The following is a 25,930-nucleotide window of genomic DNA, read 5'->3' as shown; positions in this document are numbered from 1 at the left end:
CTAAAACTTTTGACCAGTAGTGTATGTATGCAAAATACCAACTTTTAAGGTGAAATTAAGCATTATTTGTGTGTTTTTTTTAAGGCCGACATAAATATTCAATCAATATCACTTTTAAATGTTCCAGTTGGTATTTTGCATATATATATATACATATAAAAGACACTGAGCCTCCACTATATTCTTGCTCTGACCCTAGACTATAGATCCAGAAACTTAATTTCCTCATCTTTGATTGCCTACTTACAAAAAAACTAAGGGGAAATGGTCCAATGACTGAGCAAGATGGGCAATTTGGTGGCCATTTGATACAAATTAGAAGGTCAAAAACTCAAAATTTCACTTGGGAACCATTTTTTTTGGACTCAGCACCCTTGAGATATGTAAGGTAGGCCGGTTCCTGACTTGTACCCATAAATGCTCCTCACTTCTTATAGGAGGCTTTTATTCTGAAATCCGTCTAGACTATTCATGTTTCATTGAATATCAAACGCTGCCACATCAGAGTTGGTGAAGCACATTTTTGTGTCCCAAACTTTCATTTCCACCCTCAAATCACCAACTTTCCACTTTCCACCCAACAACTTGAGTTTACCGTCCCCTCTTCTTCTTCTTCTTTCTTCTCTAAAGTCAGTATGTGCCATCAACCACTGAGATATACAGTATATATATATATATATATATATATATATAAAGTATCCTCAGGTATTTAAATAAACTAAGTCTCTCTAAGCTGCAGCCTGGTTCTCTCCTCCTCACCTCAGTCAGGATTCTTTCAGAGCGGCGGGAGTCTCTAGTGGTGTTTTGGTGTTTTGGCGTGCGGTGGGAGCTGGTGGCGCCGGGCCGGGCCGGGCCTCGCTGTGATGGACATGGAGAGTTAAAGAGTTCTTTCAGTGTCCCCGTGACTCTACATGTGCTGTAAGGCCTCCTGGGCTTGCTCCGTGTACACCGCGTCCTTCCCCGTCCACGGGCCGAGGCCGCCGCCGCCGCCGTCGTCCAGCTGGCGCTGCGAGCCGCGCAGCTTGTCCCGCGAGAAGAAACTAAACCTGAGAGACGAGAAGAGAAACCAGATTCAGTTTAATGTGACGTCCAGGGACCGATGTGTGGTTCATAGCAGCTTATATAAAGTGTGTAGCGGATATCAGTCATCTATGGCAGCTATTCTCAACCTTGGGGTCCCGACCCCAATTGGGGTCGCGAGATGATTTCTGGGGGGAGCTCTGTCTCCACTGTGTTAAAGTGTTCATGTGTTTTAGTCTTTTTGGTCATTTAATGTCTTTTTTTGGTCATTTTGTGTCTTTTTTGGTCAATTTGTGTCTTTTTTGGGTCATTTTGTGTCTTTTGTTGATCTTTTGTGTCTTTTTTTATCATTTTGTGTCTTTTTTTTGGTAATTTTGTGTCTTTTATTGATCATTTTGTGTCTTTTTTTGGTAATTTGTGTCTTTTTTTTGTGATTTTGTGTCTTTTTTTTGGTAATTTTGTGGTCAATTTGTGTCTATTTTTATCATTTTGTGGTCAATTTGTGCCTTGTTTGGTCATTGTGTCTTTTTTTAGTCATTTTGTGTCTTTTTTTATCATTTTGTGGTCAATTTGTGTCTTTTTTGGTCATTTTGTGTCTTTTTTTTGTCATTTTGTGTCTTTTTTTGTCATTTTGTGGTCAATTTGTGTCTTTTTTGGTCATTTGGTGTCTTTTTTTGATCATTTAGTGTCTTTTTTTGGTCATTTTGTGTCTATTTTGGTCATTTTGTGTCTTTTTTTGATCATTTTGTGGTCAATTTGTGTCTTCTTGGTCGTTTTGTTTCCTTTATGGTCATTTTGTGTCCTTTTTTTGATCATTCTGTGTCTATTTTTGGTCATTTTGCGTCTTTTTGGTCATTTTATGTCTTTTTTGTAATTTTGTGTCTTTTTTTGATCATTTTGTGTCTTTTTTTGGTCATTTTGTGTCCTTTTTTTGATCATTTTGTGGTCAATTTGTGTTTTTTTTGGTCATTTTGTTTCCTTTTTGGTCAATTTGTGTCATACTTTTGGCCATTTTGTGTCTTTTTGGGTCAATTTGTGTCTTTTTGTGGTCATTTGTGGTCATTTTGTGGTCAATTTGAGTCCTTTTTTGCTTAATTTTATGTAATTTTTTGGCAATTTTGTTTTTTTTCTGACAAATCCCAAAGTAGCACAGACAGGGAGATGTTTCAGTTGTTCTCTGCTTCATTATTTGTCCAAAATTCATCGTATCGACTGAGTTTGTATGATCTGAACTGTGAGATTGTGTTCAGTGAGACAACATGCATGTTAAATTGGGGGTCGTGACTTAAAAAGGTTGAGAACTACTGATCTATAAAGCATTATTAGCAGTTTTGGCAACAGCACAACTGTATTATTTGGCAGTATGTATGTATTTAATCTCTATTATATTGTGTTCATATTTAATTTATTAATAGCAGTTTGTGGCAATTCTTTGTTCTATGTTCTTGTGACTGAAAACTGAATAAATAAAAACTGTACTATTTGGCAAATTATTTGTAATATTTATCTTGACTATACATTTTAAGTATTTTTAAAAAATATTTAATATTATTATTATTATTATTATTATTATTAATTATATGTAGCGAGAAATAAAAATGATCCATTAAAGAAGAAGAAAAAATAGTTTATACTTTTTTTGATCTACTATTTTTCTTTAATGGATTTTTTTTATTTATTTCTCACTACAGTTTGTTTTTAATTTTACTAAAATTTGTCTCGTTAAATTTACTTTTTAAAATATTTGGTAATGGAAAATCTTTTATTTCTTGATATATGTTGTTATTTTTATTCTATTGTAATTTCTCTAAACCCTTTATTTATTTATTTATACTATTTTTCTTTAATGAAACAATATGAACTATATGTTCTTCTCATTTTACATCCTATATAAAGCTTTTTCAAAATCATATTTAATGTCTTTTTGTGTTCAAAATGTTAATCCAGTAAGTTAAAGTGAGAAAATAATTATCAAGTCATATAGGTGAGCCCAAAACTCAGAAGGGATTACATAAATCAAGTTATGTTTTAATACATTGTTGTATTTTTGTACATAAAATATACATTTTTTAGATTATTACTTGACTAAAAACGGATTAGTGCAGCACTGTAGAATAAAAACATGTTCGGTTAAAATGTATTTAATTAATAACTATTGCAAACAAGCTAAAGGCGCTTTAGTTTGTAAATAAAACAGAATTATTATTATTATTATGTTGTTATTGTGGTCAGTGGGGGGAAAGACGAGACGACAGAGAGACTACACGGAAATTCTGACTGGCTGATTTATTTATGATCCACAATAATAATAATAATAATAATAAGACAGCCCCACAATCAGCCAATCAGAATACTACAAAGGTGGAAAAAAAGGCTGAAAAAGCCAGCAGAAGCAGGGAGCGGGAGGCTGTTAGCTGAGAGACTCTGAAGCCAACAAATATAGAGTCATACAAGCGATACGAGGCGTCTGATTGGCTGTAAAGTGGGGTCATCGGGGATCAAACCAGCCGCCACCATCGGCATAATGGCTGTGAAGATCCTGGTAAAGACACACACGCACAAACAGGAAGAGATAGGTAGAGAAGGGGGAGTGGGAGACAAACAGAGGGGGAGACAAGGACCACATCAACCTTTGACCCATGAAACCTCATCAACGTTTCCTTCAAACCAAAACAAGTCATGCTCTAGTTCAGGGGTTCCCAAAGTGTGCCTCCATGGTTGAAAAAGTGCGCTAAAGTGCCTCTAGAGTGGTGAAAACAAGAGGAAGTGCCTTATTGGCTGCCACATGAAAAAAATGATTGGATGCCCTCTAAGGTGCCCCTTTATATAATAAATAATGATGATGATCCCTCTATGATGATCTGAAACTGTGTTTCAGATTAATTCAAATGCGAGAGCGCATTGTTGTGATGGTGATTATTTAATTATATGTGTGTTCTCATTTGAGCATGATTAAACATGCTGCCTTTAATATGGCGATAAAAAAGCTTATTGCATTTTGGTTTTCTTGAAGGTGTGGGGGATTGGGGGTGCGTCAACACAGTTGGGACATAGAAGGGGGTGCACAGAAGAGCCTCAGTGCACAAAGACTTTATGAAACCATGAGTTTAAGAAGTGTTTTTAAAGGAAAATCACTGGTGACATGATGGATCATGTGATTGTTTCGTCACTTTTGTTGCATGATTACTTTATGTTTCAAACAAAATGTGCAGAATAAGTGGAAGTTAGAAAGTCAGAAAGTGGAAGAAGTGAGAAATTTGTGTCATCAAAACACAACAACATCTAAAATGGGGATAATAGTATAAAGTATAAATGCCAAAACATTTGCTGCTTTTCAAACTGTAAAGATTTGCTGCTTTTCTTCAGTTATTTGAGTCATGAGAGACATTTTTCAATATTTTGTGACAGCTTATAGACTAAACAAATATTTTACTTGTTAAAATAATCAAAAAAATAAGCTGAGAATTAAAATCATGCAGCCCTAAAATGATTTTTGATGATATCCAAGTCTGAAGAATGATTGTTTGTTCACATTTTATAAGATATTCCTTTACTGATACAGAGTGAGATAATAAAATAAAATAATAAAATGAAATAAAATAGATTTATAAAATATATTTAAAAATAAAACAAAAAAAGTAAAGTATAAATAGTATAGTGTAAAAAAAATACAATTATTATATAATATTATATATTATTATTATGTATTATAATTATTATAATTATATTAATATTATATTATATTTATTATATTATTATTATATCTGCTTTGCAGTCATTTATTGGAGCAGAGCCCGATATCAGGGGTGTCACAATATACCAGTGATATTTTTTTAAAAATATATTAATTTCCCCATTTTCCTCAATAATTTCCATTTATTTCCTATTTTGCTTAATGTAGTTATAGTTACAGACTCTCTCAGCTCCCACACACAATAAACAAAGAATATAAGATCAATTTCATCTGATTTTTCCCCAGATTTTCTACAGATATCATGATATTATCCTTATTATTAATAATTTTGGCCACAATAAGCATGCAGTGGATATCTGACATCATGCCAGCCCTACTATACATAATAAAGTAATACATGTAATGTCTTATGTTAAATGAACTCCTCTGACAGCAAGTTAAAACCAGAGTTTGACACATTTTGTTATCTGTGGTTTGTTTTTACGGGCCAGACAAACGCAGGAAGTGAAGTGAAAGCGTTCAGTCGGAGCTGTTTCCATTTATAATCTCAGAAAGTTGTTTTAGTGGATAAAGCTGAAACTATTCTTCAGCAGTTGTGTTTTCAGTTTGGTGCAAATGTGTTTCTTTTACGGGTGGTGACATTTTGTAAAGCTGCTTTAACTTCATTAATAACAAATGACTCAGTATGAAGTCATCCTGTTGGACAAATTCTCTCAAAATGAGAGAGGCATGAAATTATTATCACAAAGCCTGAAATAGCCCCGAATGTCTGATAGTGCTGGTGAAAATATGTTCATTCTACTATAAAAAAAAAAATATATAGTAATAGTAATATTGAGCATGCAGGAACCAGTTTAAGAAGCTTTTACTCAGCACATGCAAAGAGTGTTTCTGACTTTAACCAATCTCAACTCACACTCTGAACCCCACAACAAATTGGCAGGTTTGAAAGGTATGTCTTCTTTTTAAAAAAGTATAGAAATTACAACTTTTATCATAGCTAGAAACCGTCATTGTCAGCTTTTCACATTCCTGACATTCCTTGAAGGAATCATGTGTGACAAACGCTTCCATCAGAAAAAAAACAACCAAGTCTGACCTTAAAATAGTGAGATTTCTGTCCAAATCACTATATTCTACATGTCTCATTTGAAATTGTGCAAAAAATAAAGCGTTTGCACTAAAAAGATTCTGTACAAAACTGAGGAACGGTCATGTGACAAATATTCACTGAAAATCTGTTTACACAGAGCAGAGAGGAGAGGACAGGCTGGAAATAGAGGTTGGTAAAATATAAAAAGTATAAATATGTAAAGCATGTAGAGCCAACATTTTTCCCCAATAATGGTAATTGCTGGTTCAATTGACTGCACTGTGTATAAATGACTGGAAAAACTCAACTAAACTAAAATGTAAGCCAATATAACTGTGTTATTCTGAACAAAAAGCTGTTTGTCTCCATCAACCAACTCCTAATATTATTAGTATATTACATTATACCAACAGTAGTGGATGAAAACATGCATTTCCAAGAAGGATATGCAAGAATGTGAAGGACATTTTGTTGAAATGTGTCTTCTACTTGGATGAAAACTTGACTTCTTAATATGGTGTAACTGCTAAATGCAAATATGGTTTGAAGATGAATCAACCGAAGCAAAATATTCTGATTCAGTCTAGTACAGTAGTTCTCAACCTTTTTGAGTCGTGACCCCCAATTTAACATCCATGTTGTCTGCGACCCCCGCTCACTGAACACAATCTCACACGCACAGTTCAGATCACCCAGAAAAGAAACAAAATGACCAAAAAAGGAAACAAAATTACCAAAAAAAAGACACAAAATGACCAAAAAGACACAAAATGACAAAAAGACACAAAATGACCCCAAAAAGAAACAAAATTACCAAAAAAAGACTCAAAATTACCAAAAAAAGGAAAAAATGACCAAAAAAGACACAAATTGACCACAAAATGATCAAAAAAAGAAACAAAATGACCAAAAAAAGACACAAAATGACCAAAAAGAAACAAATGACCAAAAAAGACACAAAATGACCAAAAAAAGGAAACAAAATGACCAAAAAAGTCACAACTTGACCACAAAATGATCAAAAAAAGATACAAGATGACCAAAAAAGACACAAATTGACCACAAAATGATCAAAAAAAGACACAAAATGACCAAAAAAGATACAAAATGACTAAAAAACAAACACAAAATGACCAAAAAAAAGACATTAAGTGACCAAAAAGACTAAAACACATGAACACTTTAACACAGTGGAGACAGAGCTGACTTCCAAAATGATTTGGCGACCCCCAGAAATCATCTCGCGACCCCATTTGGGGTCCCGACCCCAAGGTTGAGAACAGCTGGTCTAGTAGACTCAGGTCTTTTTTCCTCTCAGCAGAACAAAAAGACATTTCTCAGTTCTCTCCACTTCTAGCCATGATTGAGCTGATTCCACAGAGCTGCAGGACTTAAAACGTGACCGGAGCCCTGAAGCTACCTGGGGTCCAGAGGGTTAACAGGTGAGTGTTTTCTACAGGTGAGTGTTTCCTACAGGTGAGTGTGTGTGAGTGAGTGTGATGTGTGAGGAGGACGTACAGGCGTTTGATTCCCGACTCCGGCTGGGCAGAAGAGCGGGAACGACTCCTCAGTTCAGGGGAAGGAGACGGAGAAGGAGTTACCATCTCATCTTCTGTCTCATCGCTGCAGAAACAGAGGAAATATCATCAACATGCTCGCTGTTAGAAGACTTTATCTCAGGGGTGTCAAACTCAAATACACAAGGGGCCAAAATTTAAAACTTGAATAAAATCGCGAGCCAACATTGAACAAATAAACCTTTTAATATATACCAAACATGTTTTGCTTTAACATTAAATATGGAACCAGCAACGCTTATAAACATACAATATATAACTAAATAGTGCAGACATGCAAAATCAAATTTCAAATAAAAAACACATCAATGTCATTACTTTATTAAATAAAAATTAAATAAAAATCGTATGCCTCTTTTCAATTTGCATCCTTCTGATTTAAATATCAAAATAAACTTTTTCAACAGGTTAATAAATTCTGCCTTTCTTTTCTCCATTTTTGGGAAGGGGTAGCTGGGAGACAGCTCTAGCTTGAGGTTGCTATGACGACTGTCACAGAGGAGCGTTTCTGGGTCCTGTCCTGATAGACGCGCCAAAACAACAGCAGGGCATTGTGGGATTTGTAGTATTAGCGGTAAATGCGCCGTATAATACCGGCGGGTCAGCTTTTATAGTACAATGATAAGATAATAATTTGGTATTGCCTCGCGGGCCAAATAAAATTACACTGCGGGCCAAATTTGGCCCGCGGGCCAGAGTTTGACACCCCTGCTTTATCTCATGATCTGGACATGGATCAGCCTGCACTGTAAAAAAAAAGTAAATTGTTTTTACGGTAAAAAACCGGCAGCTGTGGTTGCCAGAACTTTACCGTAATAAATACGGTGCAACTTTTTGTAACATTACGGTATAATGATATTAGCACTGTTGATTTCACGTTTTTTTTACTGATTGCCATTTTAGTCCATATCTTACCGTATAAATAAAAAGTTTTTCCATCAAAAGAAACTTTGTTCTGTACGGAAGCCCTGAACCGCAAGTGAAGAATTTTTTTTTTGAGATGTTATCTCGTTATTTCAAGATAATATCTCATTATTTCGAGATAATACACATATGTAAAAAAAAAAAAAATAAGAATTTAAAAAAAAAAAATCTTCCAAAATTTTTTTCTTCTTCAGATATTATCTCGTTATTTCGAGATAACACACCTATGTAAAAAAAAAAAAAAAAAAATTATTTCTTTTTTTACATAGGTGTATTATCTTGAAATAATGAGATATTATGAGATATTATCTTGAAATAACAAGATAACATCTCAAAAAAAAATTTCTTCACTTGCGGTTCAGGGCTTCCGTAGTTCTGCCATATAATTGACAAGAGAATACTTTATAAATGCTGCATAAATTAAAGATTTTACCATTAAATATTACAGTTTATTTCTGTTGGAGATATGGTGTTTAGTACATTTAACAGAGAGAAAAAATTTTTTTACAAAAAATGAATGCAAAAATGATGGTTTGTACATCATATTTTTCGCTACAAACATGGTGCCAGTGCATTTTACAGTGGAGTAATGTATTTAAAAAATAAATAAAAATGTAAAAAATAATGTTTTGGCTGATATATACATTTACGGTGTTTCATTGTTACTGAAACTGAATTAACCCGTTTATCATTTTATGGTCTTTTACTGTCATGGTTTAGCAGTTTTTCACCGTAAAATCTACAGATATTTTTTGCAGTGTGTGCGTACCTCTTGTAGTAGGCCAGCTCCTCCTGCAGGAGGAACACTTTGGCCTTGAGCTCGTTCCTCTCGTGGAGGACGTCCCTCAGCTCCTGCAGGGTGAAGCGGGGCCGGTTGGGGTCCTTCGGGTCCAGACCTCCTGACTCCTCCTCACACAGCGCCTCCTGCAGAGAGACAAAAGCATCACAAGGAGGAAACAAAAGCAGAGGAAAGGAAGCAGGGATGGAAGGAAGGAGGGCGGGAAGGAAGGAAGTGAGGATACCTTGGTGAAATATTGGAACACAGCCGGCATGTCGTCATCGCACATCGCCTCCTGGTGGCAAACGGTGAACTCTAAGTCAGACATCGGGCCTTGTTCCAATACGTTTATTCACCCTTCCCTCCTCCCTTAAAGCTAAAACTCTGTTGTTTTTAAACTCAGCACACACGAGACGTTCACTGTCAGTTAGAAAACCCCAACACATGCAGCTGACACACGTTACTCATGCACCGAGCAAAAAACAAACCATTATTCTTATTAATATACACTACCGGTCAAAAGTTTTAGAACACCCCAATTTTTCCAGTTTTGTATTGAAATTCAAGCAGTTCAAGTCAAATGAACAGCTTGAAAGGGTACAAAGGTAAGTGGTGAACTGCCAGAGGTAAATAAAAAAAGGTAAGCTGAACCAAAACTGGAAAATAATGTACATTTCAGAATTATACAAGTAGGCCTTTTTCAGGGAACAAGAAATGGGTTAACAACTTAACTCTATGGAGTCTTGGGCTATTTTGTCCATTTTTGAATTCTTTTCATGTCTTTGTAAGTCATTTTGTGTCTTTTTTGGTCATTTTGTGTCTTTTTTAAGTAATTTTGTGTCTTTTGGTGTCTTTTTTTTTTGTCATTTTGTGTCTTTTTTTGTCATTTTGTGTCTTTTGGTGTCTTTTATTTGTCATTTTGTGTCTTTTTTTGGTCATTTTGTGTCTTTTTTTTGTCATTTTGTGTCTTTTTTGGTAATTTTGTGTCTTTTTTAAGTCATTTTGTGTCTTTTGGTGTCTTTTATTTGTCATTTTGTGTCTTTTTTTGGTCATTTTGTGTCTTTTGGTGTCTTTTTTTGGTCATTTTGTGTCTTTTTTTTGGTCATTTTGTGTCTTTTTTTGGTCATTTTGTGTCTTTTGGTGTCTTTTATTTGTCATTTTGTGTCTTTTTTAAGTCATTTTGTGTCTTTTTTTTGGTCATTTTGTGTCTTTTTTTAGTCCTTTAGTCCAACATAAAATGTGATTGAATCTTTTTTTTACTTTCAAAACACTATCATGCTCAATAAAGAATTTTAAATGTTGCAAATGTGCATTAATTTCAGAGTACACTGAGACATTAAACTGCATCATTTTCAATTCAATTCTGGAAAAGTTGGTGTGTTCTAAAACTTTTGACCAGTAGTGTATATTCTATGCACCTGTCCAACTGAAATATTCCTTTTTGCATTAAAAAAATAATGTAATTTATTGTCAAGTGTTAACTTTAAAGGACTAATATAAGAGCAGACAGCAGCTGGCAGGCTGAGCTCCAGCAGGGAGCCAGAGACAAAGAAACCAACCTGGAGCAAAGCTGTTTTTATGTAAAAAATGAAAAAGTGTCTGTTTAATGGCTTTATTATTTACATCAACAGACTAATATTTGCGAAATAGTAGTGGATGAAATGCGTGCAATTTGCATTTTCCACCAACAATGCTCGGGAAATGTTGTGGACATTTTTTCTACATTTGAATAGAAACTTGATTTGAATGTGATTTTACTTCTTTATGCAAATATGGTTTAAAAACGAGCTGCATAAGAGCAAATTCTGTTGAATGAATCGATGAAAAGGTCCATCATGAAACCAAAAAAAAAAAAACAGATTCTGTAAATTCAGTAATTTTTGATTTTTTCTCTCTAAGCAGAACAAAGCAGATGTGATTTACAGAGCAGATCTGAACGATGTAGCAGAAAAAGCAATTTCATTTCGGCTGGACTTTTCTTCTGTAGTGGAATTATTATTAATGTAAATATTCATCATGAAACCAAGAATAAAAAATATTCTAATTCGTCTAGTAGAATCTGTTTTGTTTTCCTTCTCAAAACAGAGCAGATATGAGAGAAAATAATAATAATTTCAGTTGGACTCCTCTTCTGCAGTGAATAAATAAATAAATAAATAAATAAATATTGCCACTAGCTGTTTGTCTCCTAATATTTGCAGTATATTACATTACACCAACAGTAGTGGATGAAAACATGCATTTCCAAGAAGGATATGCAAGAATATGAAGGAAATTTTGTTGAAATGTGTTCTCCACTTGCAAATATGGTTTGAACATGAATCAACCGAAGCAAAATAAATCTGATTCAGTCTAGTAGACTCAGGTCTTCTCCTCTTAGCAGAACAGAGCCGGTGTGATTTATAGAGCAGATGTGAATGATGAAATAGAAAAAAGCATCATCATTTCAGTTGTACTCACTTCAAACTAGCGTTTCTACTGTGTGTTTGAGGATCACGGTGCATTCAAGGACTACTTGAAGTGCTGTTAGAGGCCGAGCTATCTTTAGAAAGGTCGTCGGTGCATTCGTCCACAAAATCTCACCCAGTTGGCAAAGGAGCGTAAAATCCTACTGACACTGTTAGTTGTGTAAGAGCCATGCTGAAGCTCTTCAGTCTTCTCATGGCTGCTCTGATGTTAATAATGTTATGTTAATGTTAATAATGTTAGTCTACCAGCTTTCTACACACACGGCTCATCTTCCTGGAGGGGAGTGCAGGTTTCAGGACAATCACAGCACTCTGGGGTTCTAACGAGCACGTCTGTATTACCCAGAGCAACACGGCCTCTTCCTCCTCCTCCTCCTCCTCCTCCTCGGGGCCCTCTGGGCTGAGGGACCCAGGCAGGGGCCTCGGGGCCGGGTCAGACCCCCCCAGCACCAGCTCAGAGGGGCCCTCAGCCCCCAACAGCCCTGCTGCAGCTTTAACACGCTGGTGGAGTGAAAGACACTTTAATATCTCTTTACAAAGACTTCCTAGTTATTATCTGTTTTTATCTGATGGTTTTATTTTTATTGATTCATGCACCAGTGATGTGGGTAATAGTAAGGAAGTTTTTCGGTTGCTGTCTGATGGATTCTTTTGTAAAAACATGATTTTAATTTGTTGTTGTAAATGCATGATGTCTTCAATGAATCATGTGAAATAATAAGTAATTTCAATATTGACCGAAACCATCATTATATTGATTTCTGCAATAATCAAGTAGCTCTACTATCTAAAATTATTGGTTATTAAAAAAAAGTTGCACATAAAAGTGATTAGACTTCTTTTAAACCGGAACATATGAAACAAAATATAACTTTTTGTGTAGCTGCATGTATAATTTTATATGTACATATATATATAAATATATATATACACATATATGTATGTATGTATGTATGTATGTATATATATGTATATATGTATATATATATGTGTATATATATATGTATATATATATATATATATATATATATATATTTTATTTATTTTTTGAGAGACAAAGATGTGCTGAGACTGTCACTGTAAACTCTTATTAATAATAATAATAATAATAACTACCTGTTTCTGTGTGGAGATATGTACCAACTTTACCATGTACCTGAGCCTTGTAGAGTTGAAAAGTTCAATAAAAACTTGAATTATAAAAAAAAGAAGTTTAACCTTTTTAGATAAAATTCAATAAAGAAAGACTGTAAGAAAAAGAGGATTACAATGAACCAGATATTAAACTTAGCCGACAAGTTTACACAATAACAGAATCTATTAAACCAGATATTCTTGTTGTTTGCTGTGCTGTTTGTTACCTCTGCAGGTGACGGGGGCTGAGGTGGGGGTTCCTCAGGGTTCTGTGGAGGAAGTTCTCCCTGAAGCCGTTCCCTTAAGCGAGTGACTTCCTGCCGGAGAGCGGTGACTTCCTGTCCCCGCGCCTGGGCGCCGGCCTCCAGCTCCACCTTCTGTTCGATCAGAGCTTTCCCCTGAGCCTCCACCACCGAGATCTTATGCCGCAGGTCGTGGTTGATCTTCATCAGACGAGACTGCTGCTGCTGGAGCTGCACAAACACACACAGTAGTTGGTGATGAATTCAAAAAGATGCACGAACAGAGCAGTTGTGATTTATAGAGCAGATGTGAATGATGAAATAGAAAAAAGAGCAAACTGAAGACTTATCTTTTTATCTTGGCTTTTACCTGAACCATTTTTAGAGAGTTTTCTGCTCATGTATCTTAGTGTTTTTACATCTTCTCTTTTAGTTATTTATTTATTTGCTACTATTTATGAGTCTATTTCTATATATATATATATATATATATATATATATATATATATATATATATATATATATATATATATAGCTATATATATAGCTATATATATATATATATATATATATATATATATATATATAGCTATATATATATATATATATAGCTATATATATATATATATAGCATCATGCTCTAGTTCTTAATTATTTATTTATTGTTTTATCTTTTTTATCTAGCTTTTTATTTTATTATATTTTATATATATATATATATATATATACTTTCTTTTTTTGTAACAGAAAACCTTATTGATTGTTTGTTTAATTAATTCAAGTTGGTATTGTTTGATATTTAATCTGCATAAAGTTATGGCTCACTGTCTTTTGTTATGCATGAAAAATAAACTTAAAATATTAAAATAATACTCAACTTCTGTAAGTATTCTTCTTACTTTTTTTCTTTCATTCATTATATATATATATATATATATATATATATATATATATATATATATTTATTATATCCATCTCATCTATTATATTGAATAAGCCTTTTTCGGTTGCTGTCTGATGGATTCTTTTGTAAAAACATGATTTTATTTTGTTGTCTTTGTTTTTTTTGTAACCGAAATAAAGCATTCAAAGCATTCATTATTGATTTTTCTAACTCTAACTTTCATTCTTACTCTTTTTTTAATCATTATTCTTTATACACAGCAAAATCGGGAGTGTTAATTCAAAAAGATGCACGAATATTCACATATCATTCTTACATTTTAAAGTTGAATTTGGAACGTTTTTTTGGCCACTTGTGCAAAATATTCTCAGTCCACCTGTGGTGACAAATTAAAACCATGCTTTCACTGCAGTGCTCCATAATAGAGCAGTAACACAGGAAACTAGAAAAATAGCATGTACTGGCCTGAAAAAATGCTGATATAATCATAATTTAATGCTGTAATAGGATCAAAGGTTGTGGTTTTAATGGGTTTTAGTTGCAATATTTTTACCCTTAAGGAGCAGTTTGCTATAGACCAGGGATGGGCAACTGGAGGCCCGGGGGCCACATACGGCCCGCACCCTCACTTGAAGTGGCCCTCAGTACAACTACATGCATTTGAGCAAATCTTGCACTGCACTGTTAAGCAAATCTTAACAGTGCAGTGTAAAAATGCACAAAATTACTTCTTGTAATTAATGTTGGTCTGCTGTTCTTGCAGTGAAAAAAAAAGAAATCACAGTAAGTAATTATTTTTTATTTGCTTCAAACCTTTTGTATTCCTATTTATACTGTTAAACATGCATTTCAGCATAAAATATGTTAAATTACTGCACTGTTAAGAGATTTAAAATTGCAGTTTCATCATATCTGGTTAAGTGAACGGTCCTATATGTGGCCCTGTGGTAGTGAACATGAAAAATTGTGGCCCCCTGCAGCATTTATCCCTGCTATAGACGTTTATGGAGCTGAGGTCAAAATGTATTTATTTAAAAATGTCCCTAGTGAGGCAAAAAGGGTTAAAGATGTTGTATTAGAATTATTCAAATATTCACATTTGAGATGCTGGACCTAGAGAATATTTTTGCTTTAAAAAAGACAAAACAATGTCAAATATGTGAAGATTAATATTCTTGATCTAAAATATTTTTTATTTTGATATGTGATTTCTTTATTCTGTGTGAATTGTACATCTGCATTTGTATTTTTGAACCATGCTAGATAGTGAAAATAACCTGGGCTAACTGGTAATAAGATGGAGAAACTCTTATTATTATTATTCTGGTTGTTGTTTCTTTTGTTTTTTGTTTGTTTGTATTTTATATTTGTATTTTCAGCTAAGTGTTGCTCTATGTTATCTCATAAATTCCTGATTTTCAAGGAAGGACAATCTGAACGCTGGACAATAATTTAGTTGCACCTGCACTCTTATTTCTGTATATTTCTGTATTTTGGAAACATTTTGAAAACTCAATAAAGATAATGTTGGCAAATATTAATATCTGTCAGTGGACAAATCCTAATAGCTAGTTTGGCCATATCCAGAAAACACTGCTGCTAAATGTTTCCTTACTGCTTCTATGTCCTCGTTTTTCAGCGTGAGCTCGCGGTCCTTGGCTCGGATCTCGTCTCTCTGCTTGTCCACCACTTCTTTAAGCTTCTTCATCACCTGCCGCTCTCGTTCTGTCATACCTGCTGACACAGAGAGGAGACGGTGAGGGAGAGAGCATGAGAAACCAGAAACAAGCAGGCAAGAGTAGATTTTATCAGAAATAGTTTCAGATCTTTATCATCCGTTTTTATTGGAAAGGAAAAATCATTGGACATGGCTGGGGCCCCCCGTGGCTGAGACAAAAAAATGATATATATATTTTTACATTCAAATTTTCATTTATCAATGGTGTAGACCAAAAACTATTTGTATTCTTCAATTGTAAAATTGTATAGCCTTTTTACAGCATATTAAAAAAGTTTGGACATTTAAGTCAACTAAAATGTGCTTCATAGCTTACGAAAGTCTGCAACCCTGGCGCTTTAACCTTAAAGTTTTGCCAACTTTGAGTTTAGTTTTGAGTTAGTTAGTTGAACTATTTTTAAAAATCATATTAATAAATGCTCAATATGACTATTAATAATGTTGGTAGGCTAATTTAGACTTATTAGGCTGTTTAATCTTCATTTTAGGCTCAATATAAGGTTTGCAGCTCCATTCCGCGATTTTCTCCTTTAGTTAGTAAAGGTTGCCCACACCCTGAGTGTGTGAGTGTGTGTGTGTGTGTGTGTGTGTGTGTGTGTGTGTGTGTGAGTCCAGCAGGTGTGCCTGTACACTGAGGCTGGTCTGTCCAGTGTGTCAGGATGACTGTGTCCTCTGTCTGAAGCTACGAAAGAGCCTCTGATGCAGAGAGAAGACTGGCTCTCCGTCAGACACAGAGAAGGACTCCTTTGTGTGTGTGTGTGTGTGTGTGTGTGTGTGTGTGTGTGTGTGTGTGTGTGTGTGAGACAGTGAGACAGAGAGTAGGGGGAGTAAGAGATAGCAAGTGTCAGGGAAAATTTCTGCAAAACCTGAACAATCATAAATTTCAGACAGAAAAATATACAAAATCTGAGCTTAAATTTGTGATATCGAAGCTAATAAAGGCTATCTCCCTTTCAACATTGTTAGCCAGAAAGTTAATTCTACAATCTTGCAAATCTGAAAGGGCTTCTACATTTGAAATGTGGTCAAGAGAGCTGGGAAATGTATTACACTTGGAGAAAATCAGGTACATCATATCTACTAAAGAGGATATCTTTTTTAAAATATGGCAACCTTTTCTTGATTTAATGTCTAAAAACTGAATTAGTGCTATTATGTTGCTGTGCCATTTATGTTATACCCTTGTTTGTGATCAACGTCCTCACCCTCGTGTCTCTGCAGGTCCTCCTCACTCATGGGGTCTTTGATGGACATGTTGGTGAGGAGGGACTTGTTCTCCTCCTGCAGCTGAGCGATCTGAGTGAGGAGGTCCTGAGCTTCTCCTCTCCACACGTCCTCCACCAGCTCCAGCTCCTGGAACCACGACAACACAACACATACAACCTTATTGTTATATTAATACATTTAAGGCGGGAAAGCATTACCACATTTCTACCATTAAAACCAGGAGCGATGTTGTGTTATTCTACCATTAAGGCCGGGACAGCGGATACGTCGTTTAGTAGTATTTGTAGTTTTTTCACATATTTTCGGTCTCTTGGCCAATGAAATGCATCAGAATACATGTGGGAGTGTCGCAATGCAACATGGGACTTTTCCAGAACTTTGAAATCATGGAGGAAGACGACTATAGCGGAGGCATATCTATCTATCTATATATATATATATAGATATATCTATATATATATTTTTGTACCAATCGACCAGATTTATGGATGAGGAATATGTTTTTAGACGACATATTTTCACAGAAGAACAGACAGATTTGTGGCCATCTGGAGATAATAATACTATTAATAATAATATATTAATATTAATAATACTAATTGATTGTGATGATGATTTTAGAAATCATGACTGTTTATGTCTTATATTACTTATGCGTTTCGTTGAATACCCTGAAAAGTGCAATATATAAAATGTATTATTATTATTCATTATTATTATTTTAAAAACATTGTTACTTAGATGTATATTTTATTTATACATATATTGCTGAGCGTTGATAATGTTGATAATGTTGATAATGTTGTGTTTTGTTTTAAGTATTTTTCTATATTGATATAAAAATCAATATTTTGAACTGTGCAACTGGAGGAGGACTGCTCCAAACAAAATTTACAGCTGGAATAAGGCATGTCAGAATACTTTCCATCATAGTTCAGAAACATCTCGTGCTGCATAGAAGCGTCAGCATTTGTTGTGTTTCTCTTTGCATTTATTCATGTTTTTCCTGTAATTTGTCGCTCTTCTGTATGTAAAGAAAAGCTCGATTGTCCCTTAAATCAGATTCTGTCTCACACATGACGACATTTCACGTCTGTGGAGACAAGCAGAGCTCTGATTAAACACCATGTCGACAGTAAATCAGTCAGCAGCAGGAGGAGCTGGAAACTGCTTCAGTTGAAACAGTAATTTACATTAATTTAGGCTTAATATAATCATAAATAGTCTCTTATTTTAGCTTCTCTGCCCTGAAGACTGAGAGAAAGGAAAAATGATTTAGTGTAAACAGAAAATGTCCTGTATTGACTCACAACTAACACTTATTTTCTAAAAAAAAAACTTATTTATTGTTTGTTTAATTAATTCAAGTTGGTATTGTTTGATATTTAATCTGCATAAAGACATGGCTCACTGTCTTTTGTTATGCATGAAAAATAAACTTAAAATATTAAAATAATACTCAACTTCTGTAAGTATTCTCCTTACTTTTTAAAAACTTTTTTATAAATTAATTATCTACATGTTAAATGCTAATAAAATAATTAGCATGAGTTACAGCCATAGCATATTTATTATATCCATCTCATCTATTATATTGAATAAGCCTTGGGGCTTCAGCCTATTCCTTTTTCGGTTGCTGTCTGATGGATTCTTTTGTAAAAACATGATTTTATTTTGTTGTCTTTGTTTTTTTGTAACCGAAATAAAGCATTCGAAGCATTCATTATTGCTTTTTCTAACTCTAACTTTCATTCTTACTCTTTTTTTAATCATTATTCTAAAATCAGGAGTGTTAATTCAGCTCACAGAGTGTTAAATTTAACACTTTTTCTGAGTTGATATAGTTCTCACGGATTCTGAGTTAAAACTACACAATGAAAATTTATTTTTATATTTTCACTCTTTAAAAGTGTTAAATATTTGACACACTTGGTGTTGTTTTATGGCACCACATAAGTGCACTTTTAACTCCAAATCGTGTTATTCCTTTTCACTTTGAGTGGTAATTTTTAACATACATCGTGTTATTTTATGACACAAAGTGTATTTTTAACCCTAAAATCATGTTATTTCCTTTCACTCATGTGATAATTAACATTCATTGTTTTGTTTTACGATACATTAAAAGTGCATTCTGTCTTTAGCCGAACATACGAGTCACAAAATCTGAAAATCAACTCCAGCTGAAGTGAATCTAACTCAGACTCAACACTACAGATTTTGCTGTGTGAAAGCTGCTTTTTTAGCATGTGTGCATGCATACTTTTGAGCATGTGACAAATAATATCTTTGAATATTGAATCAGTAAGTACAAACAATCCAACACTGTGTGGGAGAGAGTAGCAGCGTGTATTTCTGCTGTATTTCTGCTGTATTTCTGCTGTATTTCTGTGGAAACATGTAAACTGTCTGTGACCTCAGTCAGTCCGTCACGGCACCAACAGACTTTATCACGCTCATGAGACTCCGTTAATCAGTGCTCACCGTCACGGGAAACTTACACATCAACTTTTTTATAGCAGCAGCAGCAGACTGACTCTGAGCTGTAATCCTGATTTAAAACCTCTGACATGTTCCAACTGGGACTGAGACTCAACAGAGTTCAGAGTGATGATGTCACCAGCAACAGAGAACTTTTAAAGAACCATTGTCATACACTTAAACTGTATTTAAGTATTTTCATTTCAAGCTTTATACTTAAACTCTGCTACATTTCAAAGGGAAATAATTGTGTAAAATGTAACTTGTAAACAACAGAATGCATCAAATTGATAATGCATGCAAAACAGCAATGTGTCTGATATAAAACCAGCTGAAAGTGGGTCAAATGTGAGGCAAAATATGTGTTAAAACACAATTTTCAATTAAGTTAATTTGATAATAATTTTTTTTTATTAAGAAAAAGTACTCCAAATCTGTTTCCAGCTTCCAGCAAAGGTATATATATTTTAATATTATAATTTTACTTTTTTTTAAATTATTTTTTGGCGACCTTTGAAGGCTTTGAGGAAATACAGTAAAAAATAAATAAATAAATAAATCAACATATTAAAGGCTAATAAAAATAATCACAAGTTACAGTCCTATATATATACATATATTTAAAGAACCATTGTAATACACTTAAACTGTATTTAAGTATTTTCATTTCAAGCTTTTTACTTAAACTCTGATACATTTCAAAGGGAAATAAATTGTACTTTTGTATGTGTAAAATGTAGCTAACAACAGAATGCATCAAATTGATAATGCATGCAAAACAGCAATGTGTCTGATATAAAACCAGCTGAAACTGGGTCAAATGTGACAACAGGAGGCAAAATATATGTGTTAAAACACAATTTTCAATTAAGTTAATTTGATAATAATTTTTTTTTATTAAGAAAAAGTACCCCAAATCTGTTTCCAGCTTCCAGCAAATGTATATATATTTTAATATTAAAATTTTACCTTTTTTTAAATTATTTTTTGGCGACCTTTGAAGGCTTTGAGGAGATACAGTAAAAATAATAAATAAATAAATAAACATATTAAAGGCTAATAAAAATAATCACAAGGTACAGTCCTATATATATATATATATATATATATATATATATATATATATATATATTTATAAATATATATATATATATATATATATATATATATATATTTATAAATATATATATATATATTTACAAAAAAATATATATATATTTATATATATATATAAATATATGTATATATATATTTATAAATATATATATTTTTTTTTTTCATAAATATATATATATATATATTTTTTTTTTTTTTTTCTTTTATTCTCTGAATCTAATCTGTATTATTCTAGTCAAAATGATTCATATGCAGGTTCACTCAGCTCGTCTGTTTGTTTTCTTGGTTAGAAGTCGATGACTAATTGGAAACAATCACACATTTGACTGATATAACTGGAGTGTGAAGAGTTTCCTGCTGAGTCGGCAACAAACTTCCCGTCTGCTGTCATCATCTGAAGCTAAACAAACAGGAACCTCTAGACTGGGAGTTCAAATGTGGCAATCTGATGCATTTTCTTGTCTTAACCCATAAGAACCTATGGTGACACGGGTGTAACAAACACTTTAAATCTTCTATAATCTCCCATATTCAGCTTTATGCTTCACCTAAACTCATTAAATCCCAAAGCGACACATACTTAACACCCTGGGTGTGACTGGAAACAGAAATCTAAAAAAGTAGTTTAAACCCATTTAACAATTCTAATCCGTTAGAGTGTCCTTTATTGCATTTAACCCCATAAGGGTTTGTTATTTGTTTTTATTTATTATTGATTTATTATTATTTTGTTACTAAAAACCAAATCTGAAAAATAATTTGTTGTTACACTATTGCACTATTAATGTCACAATTTAAATATATGTTGTGGAGATGCAGAGAAAAAGGCAAATTTGTGTTTCTGTAAGCAGAAAAGGTGTCTAGTTTATTTATATTAAAATAAGAAATATCATAAAAAATAAATACCATAAGCACCCAATGTGACATATATGTCACATCGCAGATCTTTGACATTTAGGGGTAGTATTTTCAAAAAACAACATCAGAAATGTTCACTTGGTCTCTGGTATATCCCCCATAATTTTAGTTCAAGGATAAATATTTTTGGGTTCTTATGGGTTAAATGAAAGAAGATTTAATAGTTTGGAGGTTTAGAAAGTTGTTCAGACAGAATAAGACATCAGGAGGTTTCACTCTGAGCTCCAGCTAGCTCTGATGAACATTTCTCACTATTTTCTAACGTTTAAAACGCAAACAATGAATTAATTAATCAAAAAAAACAACCAGCAAATTATTTCCAGCAACTAATAATTAAAGATAAGCTCCATCTCAACCAACTAGACAAGTAAAAATATGTCTACAAATTTTAATAAATGCACAGGAAACAATAAACTAACATAAACATTATAGCATATATTCAGTATATTATTATATATGTTGAAAGAGGACATTACTCTGCATTGAGTCATGTTACTTTTGATACTTTTTGCACATTTTTCTAGTAATACTCACATACCTTTACCTGAAACTGCAGGACTTTTAATTGTAATGGAGTACATGCATAGTGGAATAGAAATATAATAATTCACAAACATTTTAAAAGTACTTGTGGTTATACTTTTACTCCACTGCATTCATGTTATTTTAATTAGTTTTCAGATTAATATTTGAAATTTTACTTAAGATTTCCAGTTGAGAATGAGTTCTTGTTATGAAGTATTTTTAGAATAGAACTGGACTGGTAGTTTTACTTAAGTAACATTTTTAATGGAGGGCTTATAGTTGTGAGTATTTTTACAGTGGTAATTATACTTATACCAAGGTAACATTGTCAATTAAAGACCTGTAATAGAGTATTTTGCATCAGAATTTGGATCTTTTATTAACTAAAAACACTGAACATCCAATTCAGGACTTTGTCTTGTAATACAGTGATTTACAGTGGTACTCTTTACTTAATGGAGTATTTTTTACTTTAACTGAAGCAACATTTTCAATTGAGGACCTGTAATTAAGTATTTTCTACATTGAAACTGGCACATTTATTTAATGACATTCTCATTGGAGGACTTTTACTTTTACCATAGGAACATTGTCATTTGAGGACCTTTAATGGAGTAATTTTACAGAAATATTGGTACATTTACTTGAATAAAACTTTCACTGGGGGATTTTTACTTGAAATGGCAAATCTATACTTTTCAAGTTATATTTTTAATTGAGGATATTTAATGGTGAATTTTTGAAGTGGCATTTTACTAACGTTGTCATTTGAGGACCTGCAATGGACCGTTTCTGGCGCTGGTGTTACTTTTACTTACCGATACCACTGAATATTCAATTCAGGGCTTTTACATGTAATTGAGTATTTTAGCAGTAGTACTTGATAATTTAGCCAAAGTTGCATGTCAATTGAGGACGTGTATTGAGTATTTTATAGTGGTACAGGTACATTTACTTGCATAACATTCTCACTGGAGGATTTTTACATGTACATGAATATTTACTATTTATATATATATTATATTTATATAATATTTACTTTTACTTAAGTAACATTTTTAATGATGGACCTGTAATGGAGTATTTATAAGGTGTTGTACAGTAGTTTTATATCATCACACTGTAAAAATAATCGCCAAAGTCATTTTTTTGGTCAAAATTGGTTGTTTTTTTTGCCTAAATCATCTCCTCATAGCCACCTATGGTAAAATCACCTACATCCTCAGTTGATCAGATTATGTGATTTTACCCCTTTAAGATAATGGCCTATGTCAAATGTGTGATTTTTGCAGATTTATTATGCCTAAATCAAAATAAAATGTGACAATTTTTTGAACATGCCTTTGTGACTTAAGCAAGATATGGTAACACTTTATTTTGAAGGTGTCTACATTAGAGTGACATGAGCATGTCATAAACATGACATGGGATGTGTCATGAACATTAATGACACTTTGAAGTAACATTAATGCTCATGATACTTGTCATGTCATGTTTCTGACAGGCTTGTGTCACTCTTATGTAGACACCTTCAAAATAAAGTGTTACCATATCTTGCTTAGGTCACAAAGGCATGTTCAAAAAATTGCCTAAGTCATTTATTTCTCTTAAGTTACATAATTTACACACAGTGTTATTACTATGCCAATAGCCATCCTTTGTTACATCCTTTTTGAGTGAACTGATCAATAAATGTTATATGTTACACTTTTGGTGTACATTTCATTACATTTCATTTCATCATGTCAAATGGCCACTACAATACTCCTCATAAAGGAAATTACAATAAAAAAATGTAATTAATGTTTGAAGCATCCAGTTTATTTAAGACATTTATTCTGTGTTGTTGCTTTTGTGTATTTTTGTAAAATATTCAAGGCATTTTACGTATTTATTTTCTTCTGCATTATGATGCTTAAAAATTCAGCTGAAAATAAAAAATGTGTGTTTTTCTTCTTACCTGTATAATGTGAATAAATGAATATAAATTAAAGTGCATTCAACGCGTAAATTCACTTTTCCAAAACTTAAATTTTGACGGAGCATTACACCAGTGTGCAGGCTCATGTTGATTTTTTTTTATGCATTGACCTGCTGAAGATGTGTTTACACTTCAACCATAGTAAAATGTATATTTCAGCCTATTATTTATTTAAAAATTGCCTAAGTCATTTATTTCTCTTAAGTTACATAATTTACACACAGTGTTATTACTATTTTACATCCTTTTTGAGTGAAAAGATCAACAAATGTCATATGTTACACTTTTGGTGAAGTTTTTTTGTGTTTCCTGCAAAACTTGAAAAAATTACTTATACGTTTATTTTAACAGGGTGCTGATTTGAGTAAATAATCTGAACATTTTATTCCCTCCAGCTGTGTTTAAATCACAGAAACTTTGTGGCCCTGTTACATTAGTCTGTTTTACTTAAGATTTCCAGTTGAAAATTAGTTCTTGTTATTAAGTATTTTTAGAATAGAACTGGACTGGTAGTTTTACTTAAGTAACATTTTTAATGGAGGGCTTATAGTTGTGAGTATTTTTACAGTGGTAATTATACTTATACCAAGGTAACATTGTCAATTAAACACCTGTAATAGAGTATTTTGCATCAGTATTTGGGTCATTTCAACATTTATTCTATGTTGTTGCTTTTGTGTATTTTTGTATTTTCTTTTGCATTATGATGCTTAAAAATTCAGCTGAAAATAAAAAATGTGTTTTTCTTCTTACCTGTATAATGTGAATAAATGAATATAAATTAAAGTGCATTCAAAGCGTAAATGCAATTGCCTAAGTCATTTATTTCTCTTAAGTTACATAATTTACACACAGTGTTATTACTATGCCAATAGCCATCCTTTGTTACATCCTTTTTGAGTGAAATAATCAATAAATGTCATATGTTACATTGTAAAAAAATGTTTGTCGAAATTACAGTAAAACACTGTCAAATTGCATCAGGAATGGTGCGTAAAATTAAAAATTGTGTATCACCGTAGTAGGCACATTTAATTACCATAAATCAAGGAATAGCACAATTTTTACTTTTACTGTCATAAACTGTAGGTGACGCACAGTTTTGCTGTAAAAATATAACATTTTCATGTAAAGTTAATGGAGATTTGCCATGATGTGTGAATGAATGACACAATTACCTTAAAAATAACGAGAATATTCAGTCTAAATTAGTTTTTGCTGATATTTAAATTTACAGCAGAAAACCCCCTCACTGTATTTTTTTACGGTGAAGTTCTGGCAACCACAGCTGCCGGTAATTTACCGTAAATTTAACAGATTATTGTTTTTACAGTGTACACTTTTGGTGAAGTTTTTTGTGTTTCCTGCAAAACTTGAAAAAACATTTTAACAGGGTGATGATTTGAGTAAATAATCTGAACATTTAATTCCCTCCAGCTCTGTTTGTTTAAATCACAGAAACTTTGTGGCCCTGTTGCATGAGTCTGTTTATGTGTTTATTAATATATTTATTCTAAGTGTCAGGCTGTGGATGATTGACAGGTCGGGCCTGTCAGTGTTTCTGGACCTTTCTGTGCTTCTTCTCCTTCTCCAGCCGGTCCAGCCGCTCCAGCCGCAGCTTGTCCAGCTCCAGCCGGAGCTCCTCGGTCTCCGGGCTGATGCAGTTGCGGCTCACCATCACCTCCAGGATCTCCAGGACCCGCACCACTTTGGGCATGAGCCGGGACAGAGCCTCGCAGCCGTACTGGTCTATGATCCGCTCGAACTCCTGGCCCACCACCGCTGCGATGTCGTACACGTCCATCACCGTGAGGTCAGCGACATTTTTCTCCAGGGCCGACCCGGAGTCCTCCATGTCGGGGCCGCGCTCCGGCCCTCCCCGGTTTCCTCTGCTGTTTCCTCCGCGCCCGCAAACTTCCTCCCGCTGGAAGAACAATTCTGCTAAGTTAGCTAAAGTCTACCGCCGTACCGTCAAAACCTACCGACAAATACACCGGAAACCAGCGTTAAAACACGGTAACTATGGTTTATCCATCACTAGCGGCGGAGTCCGGCCGGTAGTTTGGTTTGTTTGGGGTAAATATCTGCTGTGGCCCATCGCTGTCCTGCT

At 33.6% G+C, this 25,930-nt stretch overlaps 1 protein-coding gene across 3 annotated transcripts; it reads right to left on the bottom strand.

Annotated features, from left to right (window-relative positions):
* Nucleotides 1-323: 323 nt before the first annotated feature.
* Nucleotides 324-25,930, bottom strand: rilpl1 (Rab interacting lysosomal protein-like 1). Of its 3 annotated transcripts, XM_059357480.1 has the most exons (9): nt 25,388-25,930; nt 16,778-16,925; nt 15,450-15,568; nt 12,916-13,161; nt 11,897-12,055; nt 9,331-9,381; nt 9,078-9,232; nt 7,326-7,430; nt 324-1,046 (listed from the first exon to the last, which is right to left on the bottom strand). In XM_059357480.1, the coding sequence occupies exons 1-9, from the start codon at nt 25,673-25,675 to the stop codon at nt 908-910; spliced, it is 1,410 nt and encodes a 469-aa protein (XP_059213463.1). In that variant the 5' UTR covers nt 25,676-25,930; the 3' UTR covers nt 324-907. The 3 variants fall into 3 exon arrangements, with proteins under 3 accessions (XP_059213463.1, XP_059213461.1, XP_059213462.1); XM_059357478.1 differs by lacking the exons at nt 9,331-9,381; nt 11,897-12,055; XM_059357479.1 differs by lacking the exons at nt 324-1,046; nt 9,331-9,381; nt 11,897-12,055 and adding an exon at nt 3,145-3,559.

Source organism: Centropristis striata, chromosome 19 (assembly GCF_030273125.1).
Source record: "Centropristis striata isolate RG_2023a ecotype Rhode Island chromosome 19, C.striata_1.0, whole genome shotgun sequence".
Taxonomy (NCBI): domain Eukaryota; kingdom Metazoa; phylum Chordata; class Actinopteri; order Perciformes; family Serranidae; genus Centropristis; species Centropristis striata.
This window is presented reverse-complemented; position numbering and strand designations above follow the sequence as displayed.